Raw genomic sequence first — 24,077 nt, 5'->3', positions numbered from 1 at the left:
CAACGAGTAAGTCTAGATGTAGAAACAAAAGATACATAGCATGTCAGCCATGAGGGAGGAACGAAACATGCAATTCACTGATCCACATTTTGCTTTCTGTATAAGGACACCACGGAATGACAAGGTGCGAACCATCCCAAAAGAGCAAAGGGCCAAAAGTCTAAACACGGTTAGGAGCTTGCGTATGCATGCATGCACCCCAGATTCCCTTCATTTGCCTTTTCTGCAAGTTTACACCAAGTTGTGGTGTACGTAGTCTTGTCTTGGCTTTATTTTACGGTGTTTCCGGATGGCTTGGCTTTCGTTCCCCTTGGACTTTTCACCCTTCTCCATCGTTTGGTCAACAGCCGAGAGGCTCAACTCAACACCGCGCGCAAATCACCAAAAACACCGTGTGCGTCGCTCGACGATTAGGGAACCGCTTGAAGGGATCAAAATATTCACGAGGCGGTGGTAGCTATGTACATAGCTGGCCCGACAATCCTCCACAATCAACCCCATAGAACCTGATCCCAGGAAAAGTGGAGTTCGGATATGTCCCCCTCTGTAGACCCTAAATGTATATGTCTTATCTGATGATTAGGATCTTGATATGATCTGATGCTGTCATGGGGTATCGGCAGTTGTCCTGCGCCGACTGCACCTTTCCTTTCGCGGTTTGCAGTTCGCTTGGGGTGGTTCTGGGGTCAAGCCGCATTGACGTCGAAAAAGGAGAACGCAGCAATTGCAACGTCTTGGCAGCGAGCCTGTGAGATCACCAACGAGATTAAGCGGTTGAATGCGATTGATTGAGTGTGTGCTATGGAGGAGAAAGAGGGAGACTGGCAAAGTCTGGAAGGCTAGATATGGTGCGGTCTGGGCAGGGTACAGAGTGGGGTCTGGGCCTAGTGAATGCTGTGCTCCGTGAATGCCAGAGACCTACTAATATACCCTTATAGACTAGAAGACTGCTAAAGAGTGTCTAAACCTTTATATACTATTTATATTATAATATCTTTTATAGTATTAACGATATTTTAAACTTAGGGAACCTTCTTCTAGACTATACCTATTAATTTAATAAATTTGGCATGTTTATTTAGTTTTAATAATTTTATTAGACCGTTAGCCGGCATTTCGTTACTTGGTAAGTATTTAATTGTGAATACCTTCCTATCTACCTTTTGAATTAATTATTTATATTATATATCGATATATTTATTTCTAGCGGGTAAATTAGGGTTGAAAATCCGGTCTTTAGCGTTACTACTATTTATATATAAAATCCTATTAATTTTATAAAGTCTTAGATTTATATTCAAATTATTTAGTATACTATTAACCTAATTAAGAGCTTTGGCCGTAAGTATTAAATTAGTAAATTTTACTTCTATTATATTAATTATAATAAGATCCTGCCGTTTTGACTTTTAAAGGACGGGACTATAAATAAAGAATATAATGTAGCCTGTTATATTCTTCTTTGAAGGAATGTTATTGGTAAAGGAGGCGTCTGTATATGTGTGAAAGGATGGGGCTATTGATAGCGAGAGTATACCGCCTAGTTTAATGTTTAAATTGGGGTATTCGGATAGATATTTCTATAAATATTTTATAATAATAAGGTAGCAGTTAATAGGCTTCTTAATACTCTTTAATAGTTTATTGACGGTAAATGCGATGTTTGGCCGGGTGTTTATTGAGATCTAATTTAATGAATTAGTCTTTTTGGGGTAAGATTTGGCTTTGTTTATAGATATATCGATACTCTTATAGACCTTATAATCCGGTAGCTATAGTATTTTAATATTGTAGAGTTTGGTCTTGCTATTGTTGAATTTAGCGATGATCGATTTAGTATATTGCTGTTGGGAGATAAAGATTGTGTGAGTTTGGCGGTCCCTTATAATATTATAGCCTAGAAATATATATATTTGCCCTAATTCTTTGAGTTTGAAATAGTTGGCTAATTAGTTTTTAATTTAATTAACGATGGCTACGGTTGGTGCGGTGACGAGGAGGTTATTAATATATAGTATTAATAGTACTTTTAATATTCTATTAGTAAATAAGTAAGAATTTATAGAGATTGGTAGAAATTTAGTTTCTTTAAATATTAGTACTAAAGTATTAAATTAGTAAAGTGGGGAATGTTTAAAATTATAGAGTACTTTAGTAAATTAGTATATTATATTTTCTTTATAATAACCGGGTATAGCCTTTTTAAGCGCTGTCGGCTATTTAACGTAGTATTAGGTATTGTTGGGAATAGAGGTATTTAAGAAAGTAGTATTGAAATTGAATTAGTAGTACTTATAGTTATTTATAATTATAATTGTTAAGAGTAGTTTAATATTGACTGAGTGGGCTATTATTATATAGATGTCTTGTATTGCCTAATTATTTTATTTGAAATTATTGTAGATTACCTATTTAGTTCTAGCTTTCTAGTTTTTAGTATTAATATTGTACTTTTTATTATATATTTATTTATTAGGTAGAACTTTTATGTCTAGAGATCTAGGGATTAAAGTATAGATTCCCTTATTTTCGAATATTTTAATTTACTTTTTTATAGCCGGTAATTAGTATAATTCAAAATTATCTTATTTACGCGCGATTTGATAATTCTTTAATATAAACCGTTAAACTTTACCGGTAACGATAATTATTATATTGTAGTTAATTTTGACGGTAGTAAGATAATAAATAGGTGTACGTTTAATAAGACGTCCCTCTATTGTATTGTAAAAGTTATTAAGTAAGTCTATCGAATTTCGAATAATATTACTATTATTATCTTTTACCCTTTGAATATTATATTTGAAATCTATTAGTTTAATTGTAATGCAACGAGGTTTACCTTTATTTACCTCTATATTTAGTTATAAATTAAATTTAGAAGGCTAGCTTCCCTATCCTAATTATATTTATATAGATTATTAATTTGTAGGGTTTGGCGGAATTGTTATAGGGTTTGAATTTGAGATTGGAGGGTCCGAATTCGGGTTTGGAAGGTCCGAATTCGGAATAGCTTATTACGAATTCGAGGCTTATTACTCTTAGTTCTTTAATTGAAGCCGTATCTTATTAATTCGTGATGTTAATAATAGGGTATATTATCGCGTTTTAGTAGGGTTTGGTATGTTTATTAGTGGCAATCTCGCTTTTGAAGTTGATTATTGAAAATTATTAGGTAGTAGGGTGCTTGGAGTAGTATATATAGTTAACTTATTAGAATTACATCGGTCGCATTAATTGCGGGGTATAGGGTCTTTTTTATTAAGATTTTTAAAATTAAGAAGATTATTGTTATACTCTATAGTATCTCTAATCGTAGAATCCGACGGTTAGTATTATAATAAATCTAGTAATAACGGCGTTGGAGAGTTTAGTGTTGGAGTCGGGGTTGGTAATAGTAATATTAGCGGCGCTATATTAATTAGCATATTCGGCGGAGGTGCTGTGGTTATTAGAGTCGTCGAAGCGATTAGAGTAGTCGAATTAATTAGGGTAATTAGGTTAATTAGAATAATTATAGTAGCCGTTACGATTAAGGGTATTAGTATAACTTCTAATAATAAAGGTAGTATAATTATTATTTCTTATATTTTTTTAACTTTTTTTTATTAGAGTAATTCAATTACTTTCTATAAATATAACTATAGAATTGTATTATCTACTTTGACCTAAATTTAGTAACCGCTATCTATTATTTTATTAATTTTATTAATTATTTAGTTTAAAAAGATAATATAATATTCAATAATATTACTGTTACTGCTACGTACTAGATTTTTATAGTTGACCGGGTCTTTTTTAAAGAAGGTTACTACGCTAGTTCTAATAATTTTGCTAGTATAGGGATTCTAAATAAATATAATACGATTATAGATATTGTTAAAGCCGATAAAATAACCCTTCTGAGCTCTAGCGCGAAATTTATCGCTTTATAGTTGCTTTTCTAGTTTAATAAAATAGTAAGTTATATAGAAGTAAAACTTTAAATATTTAAAATATAGCTTCTTAATTTTATTTAGGAAGTTGGTTACTTTAGTAAGTAATTCCTATAGGCTCTTGCTTTTAATATTTACTTTAGAAGGTAGAAGGTTGAGTATTTTAATAATATAGTTTATTATAAATAGTTATAAATATTCTAGAATATTGAGGTCTATTATTAAAATTCTAGTATATTGTATAATAATAGTACTAGCTCTCTCGATCTTACCTTATATCTATAGAGTATAGGGTATTAATTTTAATAATTCTACGTTTTTTATATATGCTTATTCGACGATTTTACTATGTTGAAATTCCTTAGTATTAAAGCTAAACTTTAGATTGCTATTAAAATTAAATGCCCTGATTTTGAGCCTATTACTTTGAAATTTAGCCTATTTTTTGAATTTTTTGATTTGTACGAAGGTATTGCTTTTATTAATTATAAACTTTGCTTAATAGAATCTGGTAATTTGATTAATAAAGTAGATTATGTATTTATATTCTTTGTAATTAAGTAAAGTATAGGAAATAATGTTGATGTAAATATAAATTAATAATTAAATTGTTATTTTATTAGCGATTTTAGGGATTACATTGTATGCCTTTACCTTAATATAAGCTTTGCAAAAGTGATTTTAGGTATTGCTTAGTTTAATACCGGCCGTTTTATAAATTTTTAGAACTTGGTCTTTACTTGCGTATATAAGGCGGTGGTGTATTATTGAGTAGTTAATTAAGGCTATTATAGTATAATAAATGTTTTAGGGGAAGTTTGGCTAGGTAAATATTAGGAGGATTGGAAGGTTATTAATCTATTTGTATTGTATTGTAATTTTGCCGTACGTTGATATTTAATTAGATTTTATATTCTAGACTATATTATTATCAAAAAGACCTTTAGTGGTTAATAGATTTATTGGGGTAGAGGGACTATAAATGTAATTTTTAATTCTAATTTTAATAATAATATTATTTAGGGTAGCTATAGTTAATTTAATAGTACTAATATAGTAAACGTAAATCAAGGTTCTATTGCCGACTGTATAAATAGTTGGATATAGTAATAATTATATATTTATAAATTATTTAAGGTAATTAAAAATATTGTTTGTATAATTAGAGTTGTAAATAATTAGATTTCGAATATTGTCTAATTATTGAAATTAATATTACCTTAAAGCCTATTGGACTTTAACTAAATTACTATAGGTATATTAGAATTGAAGTTAATATTAAAAAGAATCGATTAATTAATTATTCTAAGTACAGTCAATACGTTTAATAGCGTTAGCTAGGGGCTCTAATAAAAATCTATATTATTACCACCTAAGCTAATTAAGCCTATAAATATTCTACCTCTATATAATAAGGTAGAATTAGTAGTGGTGGCGGGAGTGGTAAGATTAATAGAAGTATTATTAGCGAGGGTACTAATGCTAGCGTTAGTTGCCTTTTTAGCTATTATATCCTTTTTAAACTTTTAAATATTAAGCGCCTTCTTAAGGAAGTAAACCTAATAGATATTAACCTTCTTATTAATATAATAACTATAAGAGATATACTTCTAAGTAGGGTAAATCTTTTTATTATAATTAGTATAATCGATTTACTTACTATTATTCTTCTTCTTATTAACTAAGCTACTATTATTATTATTCTTATTAATATTATTATTAATTAACTTTTAAATATTAATATTAATATTAGTACGGGATTCGATATTGTTAATATTACCGAGTTTAGCTAAGAAGGTACTAATGTCTAGTTTATTGGCTTTTAAAGCGGCTACCTAATATTTAGTATCGATAGGGTAAATAATTTTCATAGTATTATAAAGAAAGGTAACTTTAAAGTCCTTATTAATTTTGAATTTAGTATTTTTAATACGTTTGCGGAGTAAGGTGTAACGGGTAAGGAAAGAAGTTATAATATTAAAGTTAATACGTTTAATAGTTAAATATTTGGCGAAGATTTCGTTACGAACTTCGTTAGTAATACGGGCAATATAAGATTGAATGAGATTATATATAACCTTAGGGTCTCTATTAATTTTATTCTATCTATTAATAATTAAAATTATAATAATAGCGGGGGTTTTAAGAATAGAAAAGAGAATTTTATTAATATTAGTACGTTTAATCTACTAAGTATTATACTTTTCGGGATTTATTGCTTTATTAGGTTCTAAGATTATTTTGAAGATATATTTAGTAAATTAAAAGTAATTAAGTTCGGTTATAAATCCCTAATATTAATTAGCAATATTCTAATTATTAAATAGGGGAATTAGCAATAAGTTAGTAATTGTAGTTGGTATAGGAGGGTTCGATATATTGAAAAGAAGGAAGTTAGTAGTCACTAGATTAATTGTTAATTAATTTGAATAAATTGTTTAATTCGATAATAAATAAACCGATAATTAGTTTAATAAATAAATTAATAATTAATTCGATGGAGGGGTCGTTGAATAATAAATATTGGCGAGAATCTTTATGTGGCGAGGCTGGCTTGTGGGTGAGCGGGCGAGTTGTTAAAGACGAAGGTTGCGGTTGCTTCTTTTGATCCGGTATTGCGGCGTTTTATTGAAATTAAGGTTAGCAATATACTTAATGATGCGTTTGTTAAATACGATTATAGGAAAGGTTAGAGAGAGGGCTTATAATTTATAAGATTATTAATAAGATTAAGCGGTTGAATGCGATTGATTGAGTGTGTGCTATGGAGGAGAAAGAGGGAGATTAGTAAAGTTTGGAAGGCTAGATATAGTGCGGTCTGGGTAGGGCATAGAGTGGGGTTTGGGCCTAGTGAATGTTGTGTTCTGTGAATGCTAGAGACCCACCAATAGAGCCCTCCGCACCGGGTTGGTGGGATTTTGTGGTGAAACTCTGGAGCAACCAACCCCTTTGTCTTGGAGCTCAGACAATATCGAACATGGATTCATGGGTTTTGTAGTGTAGAATGATGGGGAAAGGTCGGAAGTATGTCCAAAGGTTACGATACGTTCGGTATGTTGAAGGAGCCCGGGAACTATACTAGGGCGACAAAAGAGGGTACATGGCTAACCAAGATCTATCTCACCGCTGCTCACGGTTACATACAATGCCACGCGTTTTTCCAAGGTTCGGGGTTACGTGGTTCTGGAACCTCTGGAACTTTGGGCAGAAAGTAACTGAAACTATAAACGAGATGAAAACGGCGGAGAAAGTTCGGTTCGTACTCGCATTCACTGTTATCCGCGTATTCGAAGGAAAATGGAAGCTGGATTGAAGATTAGAAAGATTGAATGGGAAGATAGAAAGGGAGGAAAAGAGTTGGAGGGAAAAGAGAGCATAGGTTTTGCCTGGTGGATTGATTCTTCCTTGCGCAACCCACCCACAAGCGCATGTTCCTCGACCGACGGACGGACTTCTTGATCACCATTATGGAAATAAGATTTGACATCTTCACGATGTTGTTGAGTTTCCAGCCATATTAATTGACTTTCGAGCCGTTCCGTCATGACCGTCTTCTTTTCGCAAGACCAGATTAAGAATAGCGCCAACTATCTCGGTTCTATAAATGTACTGTCGCTAAAAATTGTTAACAACAACCCATGGCGTGGTGGCAGAGTGGTCTAATGCGCAAGACTAGAAATCTTGTTCCTTCGGGAGCGTCTGTTCGAATCAGGCCCACGTCGCACGATGATCACCCAAAACTTTTTTTCCTCTTTCACTCCTCTTACCAATCTATTGCGACTGTGCATGTTCCATTTTTTTTATTTGTTTTCCTTCATTTTTTCGTGTCTATTGTTGCTGTGACAAAGGGAGTCACGAGACAAAAGGGGAATTATCACCAAAACCTGTGATGCTTGCGTGAGTGAATGAATGATCACAGGTCCAACCAAGGCAACAGCACTTTTGTGCTACCTGTACTGCATTTCATCGAAAGAAAATCCTGAGAGAAGGCGACAGACGAGGCCTCAGGCGAGACGTAGAAGGATTCACTATGTGCTGGACTGACATCGCTGCTATGAGAGGCCACCAGGCCGTGCAGTATCGCGAACACCTTAGGGGGGAGAAAGCCATGGGTTTGACTTAAAAGGCACTCTGAGCCTACCATAATTAAGAAGGCCTGTCATGTACTCCTATTAGCATCCTGTTCTGCGTATCGTCGGCTGGATTACAGTAAAACTACTACTCTGCCAGCACCAGACCTCGTTGCACATGTTGCAATGTCCACTGCTCGCGAAGGCGAAGGAAGCCCCTTTCATAATATCCCGGTGGTTTTGCTTACCAAAGACGAAGCTCGTGGACGCCGCACAGAGGACCGTGACTTATACTCATCCGGACAACTGTTTCCCGTAGAAATCAACACGGAAATCGGAGCCAAGAAAGCCGACCGCATCTTTCATGTCATCAACAAGCTCGGGCACGGAACCTACGGCACCGTCTGGCTCGTTGAAGACACCCAGCCCCCCGCCAATGCTCCGTCACGATGGAAAGCCATCAAGATGCACCGTCAAGGCACTGCCGACACCGACCTGCAAGTGTCCAAGGAGTTCAAGCGTGCCGGTATCAGCCCCGAAAAAGCGCTCACCGAGTATCAGGTCGCCATTCCGTACGAACAGTTCCCCATCAGAGGGGGGCCCGGTGGCAAGACGACCTATACTTGCTCGGTGCTCCCTCTGCTTGGGCCAAGGGTGGATAATAGACAAGTTCTTCGTCTTTCGAACGACGAGGAGGGTTCGTGCTCCACTCGGGACGACGGGAACGGTCAGGCCAGCAGCCTGTTTGCCTGTCGACAGATTGCGCTGGCTCTTCAGAAGCTGCATAACATGGGCATCGCCCACGGGGATTTCAGGCCGGCCAATATCCTGTATTACCTACCTCACCTGGATAAGCTGAGTCAAGACGAGATCATGCAGGTGTATGGCCAGCCGGAGGCAGTCGAACTTGAAAATCCCGAGCCCTTTAAAGAACCAGATCACCTTGTTTTCCCTGCCAAATGCGACGTCTACGCCCTCAAAGAAATCCTGGCTCGCAAAAACTTGGACCTAGGCTTTATAGGACAGGTCCCTCGCGCGGCCGTGATCGACATGGGCTCAGCCTGGCATCACTCATGGGAGCCGCGTCACTCGCTGATTCCCGTCCATTATGAAGCGCCAGAGTGCATTGTACGTCGTCACGGGCACATGAGCGTAGAAAGTGACATATGGGCGCTAGGTTGCTCCATGGTCAAGATCTGCGCGGGGCATATTGCCTTCCCAGACAGCCGGGAATCGGTTGACGGGTGCCTCGAAACCGACGTGCTGGCCGAGATGGAATACTTTCTCGGTCCCATCCCCACAACGTATCGAAATGCATGGAAGGAGCGGGATGAGGGGAAGAAGACCGTGTTTCCGTCCAATCCGGCGCATGTTGGATTTCTTAGGTATAGTGCGCTCAAGAAGTGGAGGAAGAGGCATAAGAGAGCAAAGAGCCCGCTTCATCTGGTGGTGATGCAGAGCGAACTGCCAAAAGAGAAGGCGGATATGTTTCTGGATCTCTTGCGGGGGGTTTTTCGGTGGTTTCCTGACCAGAGGATGTCCCTTGAGGACATCTTGAGGCATCCTTTCTTGCAAGTGAATGGTACGAGCTCAGAGTGAGTCTCGGGAGGATGTAACTGTTATGGCTGTACCTACCTATAGATGGGATTGACTGCACCATCAGAACGGTCCTTGGCATGGCATCGAAACAGAGGAATGATTTAGAGACAGAAGCGGCCGTGAATTTCTGAGTTCGTCGTCGGATGTCAGTCCAGATCCAACAGATTCACATCGGTAGGCGCTCTTCGTGAGAGTTTTCACCTGTACTGTACCTATCCTTCGAGGTTGCGACCGACAAAGATCTCCATTGAAGCCATGGTGACGTGGATCCGTGTCGGAAATTCAACTGACCTATCGAGTTGAAATCTGAAGACGTCGAGTCTGGTCCACGACGAGTTGATGTGGTGAATTTGATGGAACGGTTGTTCTCAACAAGCTAAGGAACTGAACTGGAAGAGGTCTGGCAGTCCTTCTCCACTGAATCCCCGAATGACGACAACTATCGGCGAGGGACGACTTCTCCATGAAAATGAGCCTCGGCGGAAAGAGCTGTTCTTGACACGCAAGAGCGGCACAGCTCGCTGACAGACGAGAGGCACTTAAAGTTGACGTTAACCCACAAGCTTTCTCGACATCAAAAACTTCCACAACGCGCATACAAACATCAAACTCCACTCCAGCACTGTCCATCGCGATGAGGAATTATATTCGATTGAAACATCTCAATTGACCGCCAAAACAAAATGGGCAAAGAAAGCAGGAAGCTCTCACGCCCGGCTCGAAAATTAGCCGGTAGTAGTGAGGGGTTGACGACTTCATCCGGTGCCTGCTTCCATTGAATGTTACATTGTGTCAACCCCTCCGCCCCAGTTGAAGTGAAACTTCTCCATGACTTGACAGCCTCTAAGCAGCAACTCTACAACTACACTACCATCAAAGACATCAGTCATCATCATCAGCTCAAAATGACTTCCCACCCGGAATTCAACGAGCGGACAACAGGCACCGAGGTCGCCAGCGCGTTTGCCGACCAAATTCGCGGAAAAACAAGTAAAGAAAAATCCCGACTCCTGACTCTCTCGTGGTTGTAGGTAGATGTCGTTGAAAACTGACCACCACTCGCCGCCAGTCCTCATCACAGGCGTCAGTCCCAAAGGAATCGGGGCAGCCACCGCCCTTGCCTTTGCCTCGCAAGCGCCCGAGCTGCTAATCCTCGCCTCACGCACCAAATCCAAACTCGAAGCAGTCGCAGACCAAATCCGCACCACCAAGTTTCCCCATCATACTACCAACCCGAAAATAGAGCTAGTTTCCCTCGACCTCAGCTCCCAGCAATCCATCCGTCAAGCAGTCACAGAAATCACCAGCCTTGTAACCAACAACAACAACAACAACAACAACAACAACAACAACAACAACAGGAAACTCGACATACTAATCAACAACGCCGCCATCAACACCACCACCCGGCAGACCACACCCGACGGCCTCGAGTTGACATTCGGCACCAACCACATTGGCACTTTTTTGTTTACGAACTTGCTCCTACGCAACAACTTACTATCACCACCACCGGCACGCATCATCACCGTCTCCAGCGCCGGCCATCGTCTCTCCCCTATGCGCTTCAGCGACTACAACTTTTCTGACCCTAATAGAGAAGTCCCAGCGGGGGAAGATCACATGCACCCCCTACCTGGTGCCTTTGCAAAGTGTACGGCGGATGGATATAACGGGATGGTGACGTATGGACAATCCAAGACGGCGAATATTCTGTTTACGTTGTATTTGCAGAGACGTTTGAAGGGGAAGGGAATTGGGGCTTTTACATTGCATCCTGGGAGTATGTCCTTTTTTTTTTTTTTTTTTTTTTTCTTTTTTTTTTTTTTTCTTGTGTCCATTGTGGGGGCTCCTCCCGCCGGATACGAAAGATTATTTGTTAATAACTGATAATTGAGTGAGATGTGCATGGACTGACATTTTGTGTGTGTGTGTGTGTGAACAGCTATCGAGACGGAACTGGGAAGGGATCAGGACCCCGAAGTCAAGGAAGAGTTTCACAAGTTGGAGATGTATTGGAAGTCGCAGGATGAGGGGTGTGCGACGACGATGGTTGCGGCGTTGGATCCGGCTTTGGATGGTACGTCTTTTTTTTTTTCTTTTCTTTTTCTTTTTGTTGCCCAGCTGTGTGGATTTCCTGGGAGTATCCAGTCAAGTGTCAATGTTCCTTTATTAACCACATGGTTGACACAGAAACCAAAGGATTATATCTGGTGGACTGTCAGATCTCGGATCCACACCCGCATGCCAAAGATGTAGTGGCCGCGGAAAGACTTTGGAAGCTTAGTGAGGATATTGTTGGGGAGAAGTTTACTTTGGAAGATTAGGTAGCTGGTTGGTCTGTGGGTGAGACTGTGAACCTCGGGCTAGGTACCTAGTGAACGGCCTCTAGCTGACTGATATGGCGCCGCGAAGTATATCCGAGGATGAGGAAGTAAACTACATCCCAAGATACCTCAGAATGTCGAGTAGAGTTGGTTCGTGACAGTTTTACACTCGGAAATGCTCAAAAGGCTAAGGAAGTCAATGACCGGAATGTGAATGAAAGCAAGACAGTCAGTTTCTGACCTACCTAGATCCTAAGACGTTTCCCGGTGATATATATACCATGTTATTTCCTTCCCCTCCAACTCGACGACCCATTCTTTCCTTCCCACCCCTCAAGTTTTGATTTTCCTAGCTTGCCTTGTTTTACTTTTCATTACAATGTCTGCCCCAGATCGAGGTCGTGTGGGTCTCCCACCATATCATGTACCTGAACCTTAACCTCCTGCATCCGAAAAACCCCCCATCATCCCCCGAGGAACATTATTTGTTTGTGGACGTCCATGTACATGTCCGTCCTTACCCCGCTCCCGCTCCTGCTTTCTGCTCTTGTTTTGGATCCGTTCAACCCCAACCCCAGCATCAGAGGTACCCCTAAGCAGCCCGGTATAGCTGCTAACGCTCGAGTTCGATGGAGGATTAATCGTGGCCGCCGCGAATGTGGGTGCGAACCTGGAGGAGGCCACTTGACCGGTTGTCATTGATGGGTGTGGCTGAAGTGGTACTGCCGCTGGTGTATCAATTGCACCAGTGCCAGAGCCAGAACCAGTACCAGAACCAGAACCAGAACCAGAATCTTGGCTTGTTTCAGTGTGTTTTGCTTCGACCATGTGATGATGCTGCTCTTGCAGCTGATGCCCGTGGGTGCTTTCTTCGTGCCTCCGATGCGTGATGATGACGACCTCGCGGGCTAACACGCGGAGTTGTGGAATGGAGGCCGCGCAGATGGTTGTGGCTACTTCGGCAGCGCCCCATATGATGAGTCTGTACCCGTGGTCTAGAATGTTTGAGAGAAGTATGTGAGTATCAAATGCAAGGCTGTGGTAGGAGCAACAGAGAAAGGCATTTGACGGGTACTGTGGGATTTTAAGCAAAGAGCCACTAACAAGAGAAGTCACCGTGTATAATTTCCGGAACCATGGAGCATTTGACGAACGCTGTGCATGCTGCACTGCCGGGAGAGACACCTGCGGTTAGGTTTGGAACTGGCATCGGGGGAGGGGGTTGTGAGCTCTCTTACAAGAGACCCATGCTCATGGCAACACCGATCCCAATCTTTTCTTTTCGTTGCATGTGAAGGTCCCATATCAGACACCAGGGCAAGATGGCAAGCACGATGTCCATCAGACCCGAGTATACTGCAGAAATGGATTAGCATGACGGAATTGAACACACTCAGCCACCCCTTGTCAGGGGGCTTGATACTCACTTCCAGCGAATATCATGGAAGAAGCCGTGAATTTAATGCTCAGGCAGTTCGGTTCGTCGTCTTCATTTCCATGCTCGTCAACTCGGCATTGTATCCATACCGCTATCACGTTGAAGATTATGAACGAGTTCATTGTTGCAATGATGACCAGGACCAGTGCTTTAATTTTTGGTCGGTCCCGTATAAGGCGTAAAACGGTCAGGCCAAAGGAAGTCTTGCTCCAGACGGCACCTAGCATCATTACCGTGGTGGAGAGGTGCGTAAGAGTGTTGATATGCTTGAGGTGGTCGGCCTTTATGGTATCCCTGTGTTTTCCAAAACCAAGACGAATGTTGATGGTGTTGACGATGGCATCGAGTATGAGGCAAAGCTACGCATCATGGAAAGGAGGTTAGAGAGGTAAGTGGTTGACAACAAAAAGATCTACAAGAAGTGTTCCAGGCATTGGGGGTACAAGCGTAGGGGCGCGTAGCTGGCTTACCCAAGCGGTAACGAGAACATGATCGTCCCACCACAGAGATGTTTTCCGCAGAACCTTGCTGTAAATGCGGAGGCCGAAGAACAAGGCCGACACGCAGACCAGCAACCAGTCGGCAATGATGATTTCGGGCCCTACAGATACCGTGGCAGAGCCGGCATTGCTCTCTGACCGGCCGAATCGGAAATTCTGCCTCTCAAAGATAGGCATCGTGTGGTGAGAGGTAGTTGGGAGTGCCAAAATGGGACATTTAAACGAAGGCCTAAGAGAGCGCTTTGGGAAGTGTGCCGAGTCGGTACTGATGCCTTGCCCAGTGACTTGACCAAGTGTTGAATGTCGAGTGATAAACCAGGCATAGCTCATTGGCACGGGGCCCTAGGTATTGAGGATAATCTGTGTCTCACGAGCAATCTCGCACACAATGCTAGTGGCCAGGAGGAGAGATGCTGAGCTATGGCATCACGAATGTGCGAAGGACTACTTAGCCTCCATCTGGACTGATGGTGGAAGTTTGCTTGCTTTTCGTTTGAAGCATAGTCCCTTGATACCTAGTATGAGCACTGCTTGGCAAGCATGGCTACTGATATCCAAATTGGCCAAGGGGTTGTCTTTCAGGCAAATAATACTCCGTGGGAGTCTGACAATGTGCTCATGATGATACGAGGAGGACATCAGACTGTTTGCTGTTGGGTTGAGATTAGTATACCAAAGTGTCAAGTGTTTGGCCATTTATGTCGTCCTTCTCGACTCGAAGCAGGTCGTTGACCACCTTCACTTGCCGGAGTCAGGTTTCGGGGACACAAGCAGACCATTCCGGATTGTTTGGCATCACACCAGTTTGAAGGAATGGGAGTTGACACTTGCGACATTGTGATTACCAGGCAACAATCGCGTCCACCAAGAGACGGAGTCTGGGGTGTACAGTAGTGTAGATGTTGAGAAGAAAGTGGTGAGTTCCCTTGGCGAGTGGAAAGAAGAAAGAAAGAAGGAAAATCCCGTGACGAGATGAAGCAGCACGTCGTCGTTTAGCGTGATTGGAGATACGCTGTGATGGGGGCAGAGTCTGGAACATGACTTACTTGTATGTACTATGTAGTGCACAAGTACCTACACTGCACTACAGCGGGCTTAGCAGGGGTACCTCGAGGTAGGGTAGGTACTACAAACATCCAATGACGTCACTGCATCTATTCTCCTGTGTATTCCTGGGTCACAGCCAGCTTTTCAAGCCCGGGCTGCGAGGACGACCGTTGTGTTGGTTACCTCCGTCTAATGTCAAATCCCGTCCAAGGTCCTTGCTTGAACAGGTTTGTTTGGATCTGGAGCTGTCTTTTTACCTGGTTTTAACAATGTTCCCGTCTGTCGGTGTTCGTCCCATCTCCCCACCTCTCCCACTTTCCCTCTCGCTTGGGACTTTCTTACTACATTACTTACCTCATTACCATCATTACCACGGCTCGTTTTGTTGATTGCCGTTGCTGACGGTACCCTCAAATAGTCGCCTGTACTCCCCTATGCAATCCAACATATAACGACCCTTGCTTGCACATACATATCTCTACAGACCAGCTGCAACTATGAACTGCGTACGCATGCGGCTGCAATGCCGCTTGATGCCGTCTTCCAATACTCTGGCCCGCTGGTGCCCTGAATCACCCCAGAAGAATCTCACCCTTCACCGTCCTAGGATATCCATTGGCGCACTGAGACAAGCCTCTACCTCGGTGTCGCCCAAGACCAGGGAAACAGAAGCCGAGGCAAAAGCCAAGAAATTGGACCAGAAACGGCTTGATGAACACGAAGAGGAGGTCAGGGCGCGCGAGCAACAAGTAAGACGCCCATGGCATCGCGAAGGTGCCGACAAGCCTCCGGTCCAAGGCAATACCGAACCCATAGCAAAAGGTAATAAGCAGCCGCAGACATGGAGCATGCGTGACTCAGAACCCATCACTGACCATCTTCCTCGCTAGGCAAGCTCCTGACAACGCCGACTCGTCTCCTCAAACTGATACTTCCGCTACCCCTTCGTGTCGAAAAAGACCAAAAGAACAATGGCCGTAACAATGAGTACGGCCGTTCGATATCACTCAACAGCGACATCCAGCCACTCGCTCTACTTATACACCCACAACAGCCACTTTCCTACGTCGAACGCCTGGTCCAAGCCGAGCTTCCGCCTGTGGTCGAAAATGGCCAGGAAAAAATCCCAAACGTTTACTTCCGAGCCGAAGATTCCGAACAAGGCGACCAGAAACCCACGAGCCGCTCCGAAGCGAGATCCAAGGACAATGACGGGGAGCCTAGCGAGTACAATACCAACCTGTCACACGTGGCCTCGTATTCCGGACTTGGCCACCGAGGCCCCAAGCGGAGTTCCCAAGATAAGAGATGGGTGCGGTGGAGCAGTAGTACCGAGATGGGCGACTTTATTCGGGACGCAGCGCGCGGCCGAGAGTTTGCCATTGAAATCGAAGGCTATAACATTGAGATGCGCGTGAGTGTTCCCTCGTTCGGGGACCGGACCTATTACATGCGCCAGCGTCTGCGTAAAATGAGCTCCGAGATCGACGGTTTGGCCAAGATCAAGCACGAGTGCGATCTGTTGGCACACCGGAGCGCACATCGCCTCGCCAAGGGCGGGTTTGGCCTGCTTGCTGGGTGGTGGGGAGTGGTGTACTATGTGACGTTCCATACCGAGTTTGGCTGGGATCTGGTCGAGCCGGTGACGTACCTGGCGGGACTGACGACCATCATGGGCGGTTATCTGTGGTTCCTCTATATCAACAAGGACCTTAGCTACAAGGCCGCCATGAATGTGACGGTTTCGAGAAGGCAGCATGCCTTGTACGAGATGAAGGGCTTCGACATTGAGCGGTGGGAGCAGTTGGTGCAGGACGCAAACGCACTGAGGAGGGAGATCCGAGTGATTGCGGTTGAATACGACGTTGACTGGGATGAGACGCGCGACGTGGGTGAAGACGTAAAGGATGTCCTCGACGAAGAGAGGTCAAGGAGAGACGACGAGCACCGGTCGATTGAGAAGGAGAAGGACGAGAAATTCACCGAGGATGAAAAGAGAAAACGCAAGAAGGAGAAGGGGTCCAAGGAGGAGTCGGGAGATTCATGAACCCGGTGTACCTATACCTAGAAACGAGCAAACACACACGATCGGATTGGACGGGATGTTGATGTTAGTTGTCCGAAATAATCTAATACGATATGATGGCTGGATGCCGGGCGCAAAATTCTTCGAATAAGGCAGACAAAATGTTCCACCAAATACGTTCTTCGGCGATGTACTGCGTAGTCGGGTGCATTGTGTGATGTGGTCTGACCATGTTCCGGTCACTCAGTTAGTGACTTGCCGAGGTCCAGCCCTATCTTCTTACCTTTTCGGACGTATTGTGTTAACAGCGGGGTTGAGGTGGATACCCATGTGTTATGACCAGGATGGAGCTTTACAACTTCCCGTCGTTGCCCCTCTTGCCTCTTCCACTTCGAGCTGTCGCTCCCGTCCTTGTTTCCGCTGCTCTTGCCTTTCACACCTAGAAACGGCACAATGGGATACCTTTGGAGAGAATGAGCCTGTAGAGGTTCTGAACTTGACATTAGCCGTGGCCTTGGTCAGATATCATGAACCAAACAGCTCCAGATGACCAAGCCATGATCCCACATATCTCGTGCCATCTCGCCATGTCGTCCTAGTCCAAGCCGACATGGAGTGATACCGATCCTTCTTCCAGAACATTTCTTCCTACGTTGGCTTATTACCTATGTACCCTACCAGATCACCGTATGTAATTATTAATACCCGGTTATACAAGGCGCGTGATCGTGTCCAGGCTCCCATTGCCGGATCGGCGTCACGATCTGTGCCATGGTCTCCATTCTCCATGCTACCTATCCCGCCGGTTACCCCACACTAGCTATTTCAACCGGAGCTGTCCCTGCTGCCCTGCCCGTTTGCCGCCCTGCCTTCAGTTTCAACCTCGCCGGCTTCACTTGACTACCTCTACAATCTTCACGACAGCCTTCGTTCCATCTCCGAGTCTTGCGAGACACTGACATCCTTACTTGGCCCTTCGATCCAGAGACGGACAGACGATTTCGGTCCGATGGGACCCCAAGTCATTCGATTGCCCGACGGGCAGCTCATCAGCGTCACTCCCGTGTTCGCTGGCCTCTTCTTCAAATCCCACGAGCTCAGTACTCCCCAGCACGCTATCCCCGCTGGCTGGAGCATCGTCATACACACCGAAGATGATCACAAGCCCGGCGATTCTTCCAGCCACGACGCCAAAGAGGGCGACGAACACGGCGCCGAGTCGAAACCAGCCATACACACGTACACCAAGCCCACGCTCCAGAATGACAGCCTGTTCATTTCCTCGGTTTCGATGCCTGCTAGCAGCGAGTTCAAGCCCGCCGCCAGCCCCACGCGACTGATCGCCATGATGCTGTGGGTTACCCTGTATTGGTACTTCCACCAGCCCGCCCCTTCGCCCATCCTACGAACCGAGGCTTCCAAGGCCACGCCCACCGCTGGCCGCCCGCGTGGTGAGTGGAAGATTCGCATCAAGAGGGATGGTGTCCTGCGCGGGAGGAATCTCATAGCAAAGCTCGAACGCATGGGTCTTATAGCCAGCGCCGACTCCTCTGTCGGCACCGCCTTGGATGATTCGGACGAGCCGTGGGCCAACATGTTTGTCTCGCGCAAGATGTTCTGGCAGATACCCGGCCGTCTCTTCCTCTTTTCCCTCCAGCCAAACTCGAATAACCTCAAGTCCCACCCTGGCTCTCCAGCTGTCAGTCGGCCTGGGTCCCCAGCCGCCCAGCACGGCACCCAGCCTCAGCAATCCCAGATCACGGACGTATCCGAATCCCACGGCTCCTTGCCTCCTTGTTCCATGCCGTCCTATCCCATCGGTCCTTTCTTCAGCGCCTCCTATCTCCCGACATATTATCCTCCTGCGCCCCTGCAGTACACAATCACCAACCATGTGCGTCACCCCGTCCGACCAAAGCCTCCTCGCATGGGAGAGGTCTTTTACACACGCTTTGTGCCTTCCGTTGGCCAGTATCTCGCCTTCCGCGTGGCGTCTCTATCTCCGCAACCAGTACCTTATTTCGGCCCCGTTGGTCCGAACCCACCTCAAGGACAAAACCATCTTACCCAGATGACGGATTTGGCACTAATAGAAGCCTGGCATCAAAGCCCACGCGTCTCTGCATTTTGGGGTGAGTACTCGGTCAACTTCTTGACTAATGCTCTCAAGAGTCGACACAGCTTCCCTGTCATTGGCATGTGGGATGGTGTGCCCTTTGGTTACTTCGAACTCTACTGGGTCAAGGAGGATTTGTTGGGTCGCTACATTGGAGGGGAGGCAGCGAATGACTGGGACCGTGGCGTTCATGTCCTGATAGGAGAGGAGTGGGCGCGTGGGAGAGTACAAACTTGGCTTAGCGGTTTGGTGCACTATGCGTTCATGGCAGACTATAGGACCATGAGCATGTGTGTCGAACCCAGGGTAGACAACACCAGGTAAGTCGATATCGTGTCAGAAAATCTTCGCTGCTTTCGACAGATCATGGATGCTAATCGCCCATCCTAGGTTCATCCAACATCTTGAATACGCCGGGTTTACCAAAGAAAAGGAGGTGACGTTTCCGCACAAACAAGCATGGTTTGGCCGGTTGAGGAGGGAATGTTGGGAAGGGCCTGCACTTTGATTTCAGTTTCCACGCAGTATACCACAATCACATCGGACGGCAGGTCCCTTTTTACCAGTAACACGCTCCTAGAACACAACGAGGGCTGTCAATGCGTGGGCAATGCTCCCACAGACGCTTCACCTACTCGGCCTTTCATGTGCCTGTCCACCACTTCACGCCACAGCAACGGACTACCGGTTTCAGCGACCACTATACGGCTGGCTACAGCCGTTCGTGCCTAGATCCTGACCTGCCAAGCCTGCCTGGGACAGGAAGCCTTGCCTTGGACCTCGTTCATCTTCCTTCCAGATTTGGCAGGCCCCCCTACGCAGAACATGGCTAACATGTACGCAATGACTACTATCAACTTCAAGCTGGCACAGAGCAATGTGTGATATGTTGCACAACTAGGTAAGTGCAAAGGTTCGCAAGTGCAATCCCTTCATTACTGCTTCATGCCATTGGACATTGGGGAAGGCCAGTGCTGGGCTTCACAAAGAAAAACCGCAAACATATTCCAGCCGAGCTTGACTGTTTGTTTGCTGATGAGGGTTCTGTTACAGGGAAGGACCCGTGAAAGCACCAAAGCCTTAACAACACCGGATACCCGCATTCTACCCGTGAATATGGAAAATACAACGGCCATGAGCGAGAAATGCAATTGCACTCGGTTCTTTCGACTATAACATTGTGTTTTTCGAGACGACTTTATCAGTCTGCCACCAGAAACGGGAGGTTCTATTGAAGATCCGAGGTCTGCAATGACTTTTCTCTGAACCCTATGTGCAAAAAGAGCATGTTTGTTACTTGCACGTCTTCGGCATTTCCTTTTCGTGATCGATTTTCCTGTTTACTCAGCCTTGCGGCTTGCCCTTGCCCCCGAACCCGGCACCAGTTGATAAATCTCTCGACCGTTGTCCAACCCACAATTCTTACACAAGCCAGGCAATATGTTTCACCAAACTCATTTGGCTCTCTTTGAGTGATATTCGTTCCGCTCGACGGGGGGATACAAGCTCGGATAGGCACAGCTAAGCTGAAGTCTTTGGCCGATGTTCCACGCGAGTGGCTTCTTCCCGTCATTGCTCTTCCGTGCAAGGTCCGCTGTTCAAGGCAATGAAAGGCCCAGACCGTGTGTGGCTGTCAGCCCTCCTTGCTGTATTTTGTCACTTGCTTTTCGACTTTTCTTTGTTAAACTGGCAATGTCTGTCCGAGTTGAGCGGCACCGCAGTACAGATATATAAGGTTGCACCTATTCTGGAAGCCAGCCCTGCCAGTTTCCAAAGTACAGTTCTTACCCATCTCCAGTGCTACACTGTCATACTTGGGAGTTCAATCAGCTACATGCAGGCCTGTTTCACCAACTCCTCCATACGTCTAGTTCTTGCTGGGACGTGTGTTCATACCCCTGAACTCCTACAATGAGGCCGAATGTCCTCTATCTAATTGCTATTCTGAGCACACAAGCAGCAGTAATTGAGGCCACCTCAAATGACGATTTACGTCCATCAATATGGTGCACGGCAGCTTTTCTTTACCCAGGTCAAGACCGCCTGGGTAACAACGCTTTGAAGAACGTCTTTCACGGATATTGTGGTTTGAAAGGTTACGAAGTTTCTACCGACATTGACCTCAACCAATGTTTGGAAAACATGAATGGGCAGATTAAGTGGAAGGAGAAGTAAGTTTTTCTCCTTGTTTTGTCGCTAATTTCTCTATTTATTCACTGCGCATCTTCGAAGATTATATCACAGCACACCTTGGGACATGAACAAAGAAGAAAGAAAAAGACCTAAATGGACCAGTCACTAACTCCGTTCCAATTAATTAGTGGAAACGGAATCAGTAACTGCGAATGCAGAAGCAAGAGGAACGCCCCTTTTGTGATTGAGTGTCAATGTCCCGACAACCGAGGCAACAAGAAGATATCAAGCGTTAACCTCAGTGAGTCTTTTCTTCAACAACTACTTCCTTTGTTCTGACGACCTCGATACAAATAAAGTATCTGTTGGTTCAACACGAGGGATGTTCATAGGAAAACTTCTTACTGTGTCAAACTGAAGCTGACTCAAGTCCTTTCACTACTGTAACCAGATGAGCAATTGAGATACGAAAACGGCATCTTCAAATGCTTTGGCGCATCGGGAAATACTGAGGATGTGTCTTATCGATTACCTGGCAAATCAGGACAGGGCGGGGGTGAGAGATTGGAACTAGAATCGAATCTGATACTTAAAAGGGGGTGAAGAGGGTGAAGGCGATGGCTTGAGGATGTGGCTAGATGTGCTTATGGAGACAGGAGTCATTGTATACGAGGGAGATTGATGGTCGGGAGGCCTTTGGATGTGAGGTTCGCAGATACATTTGGGGTCGTGGTATGCGCCGTGGTTTCGAGCAAAAGATCTTTCCTATCTGCCATCCTCTTTGTTCGAGGGTTCATATGTAACCCTAACCCCGTCCAGGCCCAAGGTACTTGCTCATGCGATCACGTGCGAGAGCTCTAGCTGGGAGTGTGCAAATTCCCCAACCCCCCAAAGGCGTCATTCGGCCATTTCAACAAGTAGAACTTTGGACGAGGATTCGCTTTCGGAGCCCGATTACGTTCTGGATTACATTGGCTGGCATTTCTCTAGACCCCTTGGGATTATCTCTGAATGCGACAGCAGCCCAGGTAGGAGCGCCAGTTCCACCACGATGGCTCCCAACCCCCCCTACATGTCCTCACTCTTCGAGCCAACTTCCGCACCCCCCGAGCCCGGGCATCCGCAATTCCAGCAATCACAACCTCAACACCCTGGCATTTCACAACAGCAACAACAACAACAACAAGCTGCCCAGCCTCAGCAAAGTCAAGCGCGGCAGAAGCAGCCACGCAAGCCCCGCCAGCCAAGAAAACAAGCTCAACAGCAACAGCAACAACAGCAACAACAACAACAGCAGCAGGTCCAACAACAACAACAACAACAACAACAACAACAGGTGGCCGCTCAGCAGCAACCTCTGGTTTCAATTGACGCCCAACGGTTTGCTCAACTTCAAGCCGAGGTTGGTCAACTTCACCAGCTTGTCCAAGGTATCATCCATCGTCTCGATGCCTACGGCGTCCCATCCCTGCCTGGCGGACATCATGCACCCCTTCTTCTTCCGCAACAGCACGCCCCAGTCTCGGCTGCTGCGACTTCCACCCTAGTGGCCACATCTGCAAACGCGGCAACCAACAACATCAACTTTAATGCTCTTCTCACAGCCGGTCAATCCCACGATGGCGGCGGCGGCGGCGGCGGCGGCGGTGGTGTTGTCGGTGGTGGTGAAAGTAGCGTAAGCGGCCTCGTCAACGGCGACCATGGTCATCATCACGATGACAACTCCGCCAACGTCGGCGGCATGGACCACGACGTGGACGATGATGACGACGACGAAGAATCTCGCCAGCTCCAGCTCCTCTCGGCAAACCTAGTAGGCGACCAATCCCTCCCCTCCGTCTCCTGGGGGGTTGGGGACAACAACAACAACAACAACAACAACAACAACAACGGCGGTTCCGGACCAGGCGCAGCAGGAGCAGGGTTCGACATGGCCTACCCACCTCAAGGCCACATCTTCCACATCCAACTGTCCACCTCGGCGGGGGGTAAGAACTACGTCGGCGGGGGTCCCAATGGCGCCTCAGTCGTGGTGAACAACTGGACGCGCCAGCACGGATACCGCGTTATTACTCGTCGGTCCAAGATCAAGAATGACCGGTACCACCTGACCATGTCATGCGCGCTCAGCGGAAACAAGTATCGGCCTGTGCCGGGCCCGACGCAGGAGCAGATTGAGGAGGCGAGACGCAATGGGCAGAGGAAGCCGTACCAACGGAGGATCGGGACGGATAAGTGTAATTGCCCGTTTAGGTTCGTGCTGAGGGAGACGGCCAAGCATAGCTCGACGTTTGAGGTGAGGTGGACCATGGTGGGGCCGGATCAGCAGCCGGCGATGCATAATCATGGGCCAGATCCGAAGGCTTTGCTGGGGGATGAGTAGTACACTACTCGCGTTTGGGCCTCGAAGAAGTGGAAAGTTCGACTGCGAGAGATTACGGTGACGGGAAGGAGGAGGCTTGGGCAGGCAATGGAGGAGTTGAGGGTAGAGAGGAATGAGAGAGCGAAAAAGGATGAAGTGGATCGTAAAGTGCTAAAGGCGGTCTGGTCTCATTGCCCAGCGTCGGTTGTTGGCTCTCCCCTTCTTCCTCGGTGGACATGGGTTATAAACTATATGATGGAACCCAGTTACGGTTGGGACTGGTTATCAGAAGCAGAGCTCTATGTACGGGCCCATTCATACGTTTCCTTTGTTTACTTTCTTGTTTCTCAGTGTGTGTTTTACTTGTAGTGTTTAATGTGTATGTTTTCCGGGTCAACGACTTATTTCGACGCAAAAGAGGATATCAACATATTCCTGGACTATCTCAACTAAGCAAGCTTATGACATTGTCTGCTTGATAAACAACACGTGATTGGTTTACCTCTAGGGCTTATCATGATTGT

The 24,077-nt window shown here is 45.3% G+C and overlaps 7 protein-coding genes and 1 non-coding gene across 8 annotated transcripts; 7 read left to right on the top strand and 1 right to left on the bottom strand.

Annotated features, from left to right (window-relative positions):
• Positions 1–1,971: 1,971 nt before the first annotated feature.
• B0T23DRAFT_399168 (uncharacterized protein) lies at positions 1,972–4,147 on the top strand (the record flags this gene model as incomplete). Its single annotated transcript, XM_062838401.1, has 14 exons — positions 1,972–1,984; positions 2,045–2,051; positions 2,198–2,253; positions 2,477–2,511; positions 2,662–2,676; positions 2,734–2,740; positions 2,933–2,996; positions 3,113–3,121; positions 3,351–3,387; positions 3,648–3,677; positions 3,784–3,807; positions 3,948–3,959; positions 4,020–4,035; positions 4,140–4,147. The coding sequence occupies 14 exons, from the start codon at positions 1,972–1,974 to the stop codon at positions 4,145–4,147; spliced, it is 333 nt and encodes a 110-aa protein (XP_062689334.1).
• A 3,428-nt stretch (positions 4,148–7,575) lies between these two features.
• B0T23DRAFT_t340 lies at positions 7,576–7,657 on the top strand. The gene has a single exon. It is a non-coding gene; the product is annotated as a tRNA-Ser (tRNA).
• A 534-nt stretch (positions 7,658–8,191) lies between these two features.
• B0T23DRAFT_365636 (kinase-like domain-containing protein) lies at positions 8,192–9,604 on the top strand (the record flags this gene model as incomplete). Its single annotated transcript, XM_062836371.1, has 2 exons — positions 8,192–9,133; positions 9,200–9,604. The coding sequence occupies 2 exons, from the start codon at positions 8,192–8,194 to the stop codon at positions 9,602–9,604; spliced, it is 1,347 nt and encodes a 448-aa protein (XP_062689333.1).
• A 905-nt stretch (positions 9,605–10,509) lies between these two features.
• On the top strand, positions 10,510–11,931 carry B0T23DRAFT_324968 (uncharacterized protein; the record flags this gene model as incomplete). The annotated part of the gene is made up of 4 exons (XM_062835472.1): positions 10,510–10,594; positions 10,674–11,387; positions 11,550–11,684; positions 11,798–11,931. 4 exons carry the CDS (start codon positions 10,510–10,512, stop codon positions 11,929–11,931), a joined length of 1,068 nt encoding a protein of 355 aa, XP_062689332.1.
• A 249-nt stretch (positions 11,932–12,180) lies between these two features.
• B0T23DRAFT_233766 (uncharacterized protein) lies at positions 12,181–14,304 on the bottom strand. Its single transcript, XM_062833928.1, has 5 exons — positions 13,840–14,304; positions 13,359–13,728; positions 13,170–13,287; positions 13,036–13,100; positions 12,181–12,926 (listed from the first exon to the last, which is right to left on the bottom strand). Exons 1-5 carry the CDS (start codon positions 14,197–14,199, stop codon positions 12,367–12,369), a joined length of 1,473 nt encoding a protein of 490 aa, XP_062689331.1. The 5' UTR covers positions 14,200–14,304; the 3' UTR covers positions 12,181–12,366.
• A 736-nt stretch (positions 14,305–15,040) lies between these two features.
• On the top strand, positions 15,041–17,094 carry B0T23DRAFT_388413 (uncharacterized protein). The gene is made up of 2 exons (XM_062837752.1): positions 15,041–15,738; positions 15,807–17,094. The coding sequence occupies exons 1-2, from the start codon at positions 15,414–15,416 to the stop codon at positions 16,961–16,963; spliced, it is 1,482 nt and encodes a 493-aa protein (XP_062689330.1). The 5' UTR covers positions 15,041–15,413; the 3' UTR covers positions 16,964–17,094.
• An 857-nt stretch (positions 17,095–17,951) lies between these two features.
• Positions 17,952–19,566, top strand: B0T23DRAFT_399163 (acyl-CoA N-acyltransferase; the record flags this gene model as incomplete). The annotated part of the gene is made up of 2 exons (XM_062838400.1): positions 17,952–19,378; positions 19,449–19,566. The coding sequence occupies 2 exons, from the start codon at positions 17,952–17,954 to the stop codon at positions 19,564–19,566; spliced, it is 1,545 nt and encodes a 514-aa protein (XP_062689329.1).
• Positions 19,567–20,969: 1,403 nt separating this feature from the next.
• B0T23DRAFT_324175 (uncharacterized protein) lies at positions 20,970–23,574 on the top strand (the record flags this gene model as incomplete). The annotated part of the gene is made up of 2 exons (XM_062835400.1): positions 20,970–21,229; positions 22,215–23,574. The coding sequence occupies 2 exons, from the start codon at positions 20,970–20,972 to the stop codon at positions 23,572–23,574; spliced, it is 1,620 nt and encodes a 539-aa protein (XP_062689328.1).
• Between the last annotated feature and the right edge of the window lie 503 nt (positions 23,575–24,077).

Source organism: Neurospora hispaniola (assembly GCF_033458365.1).
Source record: "Neurospora hispaniola strain FGSC 10403 chromosome Unknown B0T23scaffold_8, whole genome shotgun sequence".
Classification (NCBI taxonomy): domain Eukaryota; kingdom Fungi; phylum Ascomycota; class Sordariomycetes; order Sordariales; family Sordariaceae; genus Neurospora; species Neurospora hispaniola.
This window is presented reverse-complemented; position numbering and strand designations above follow the sequence as displayed.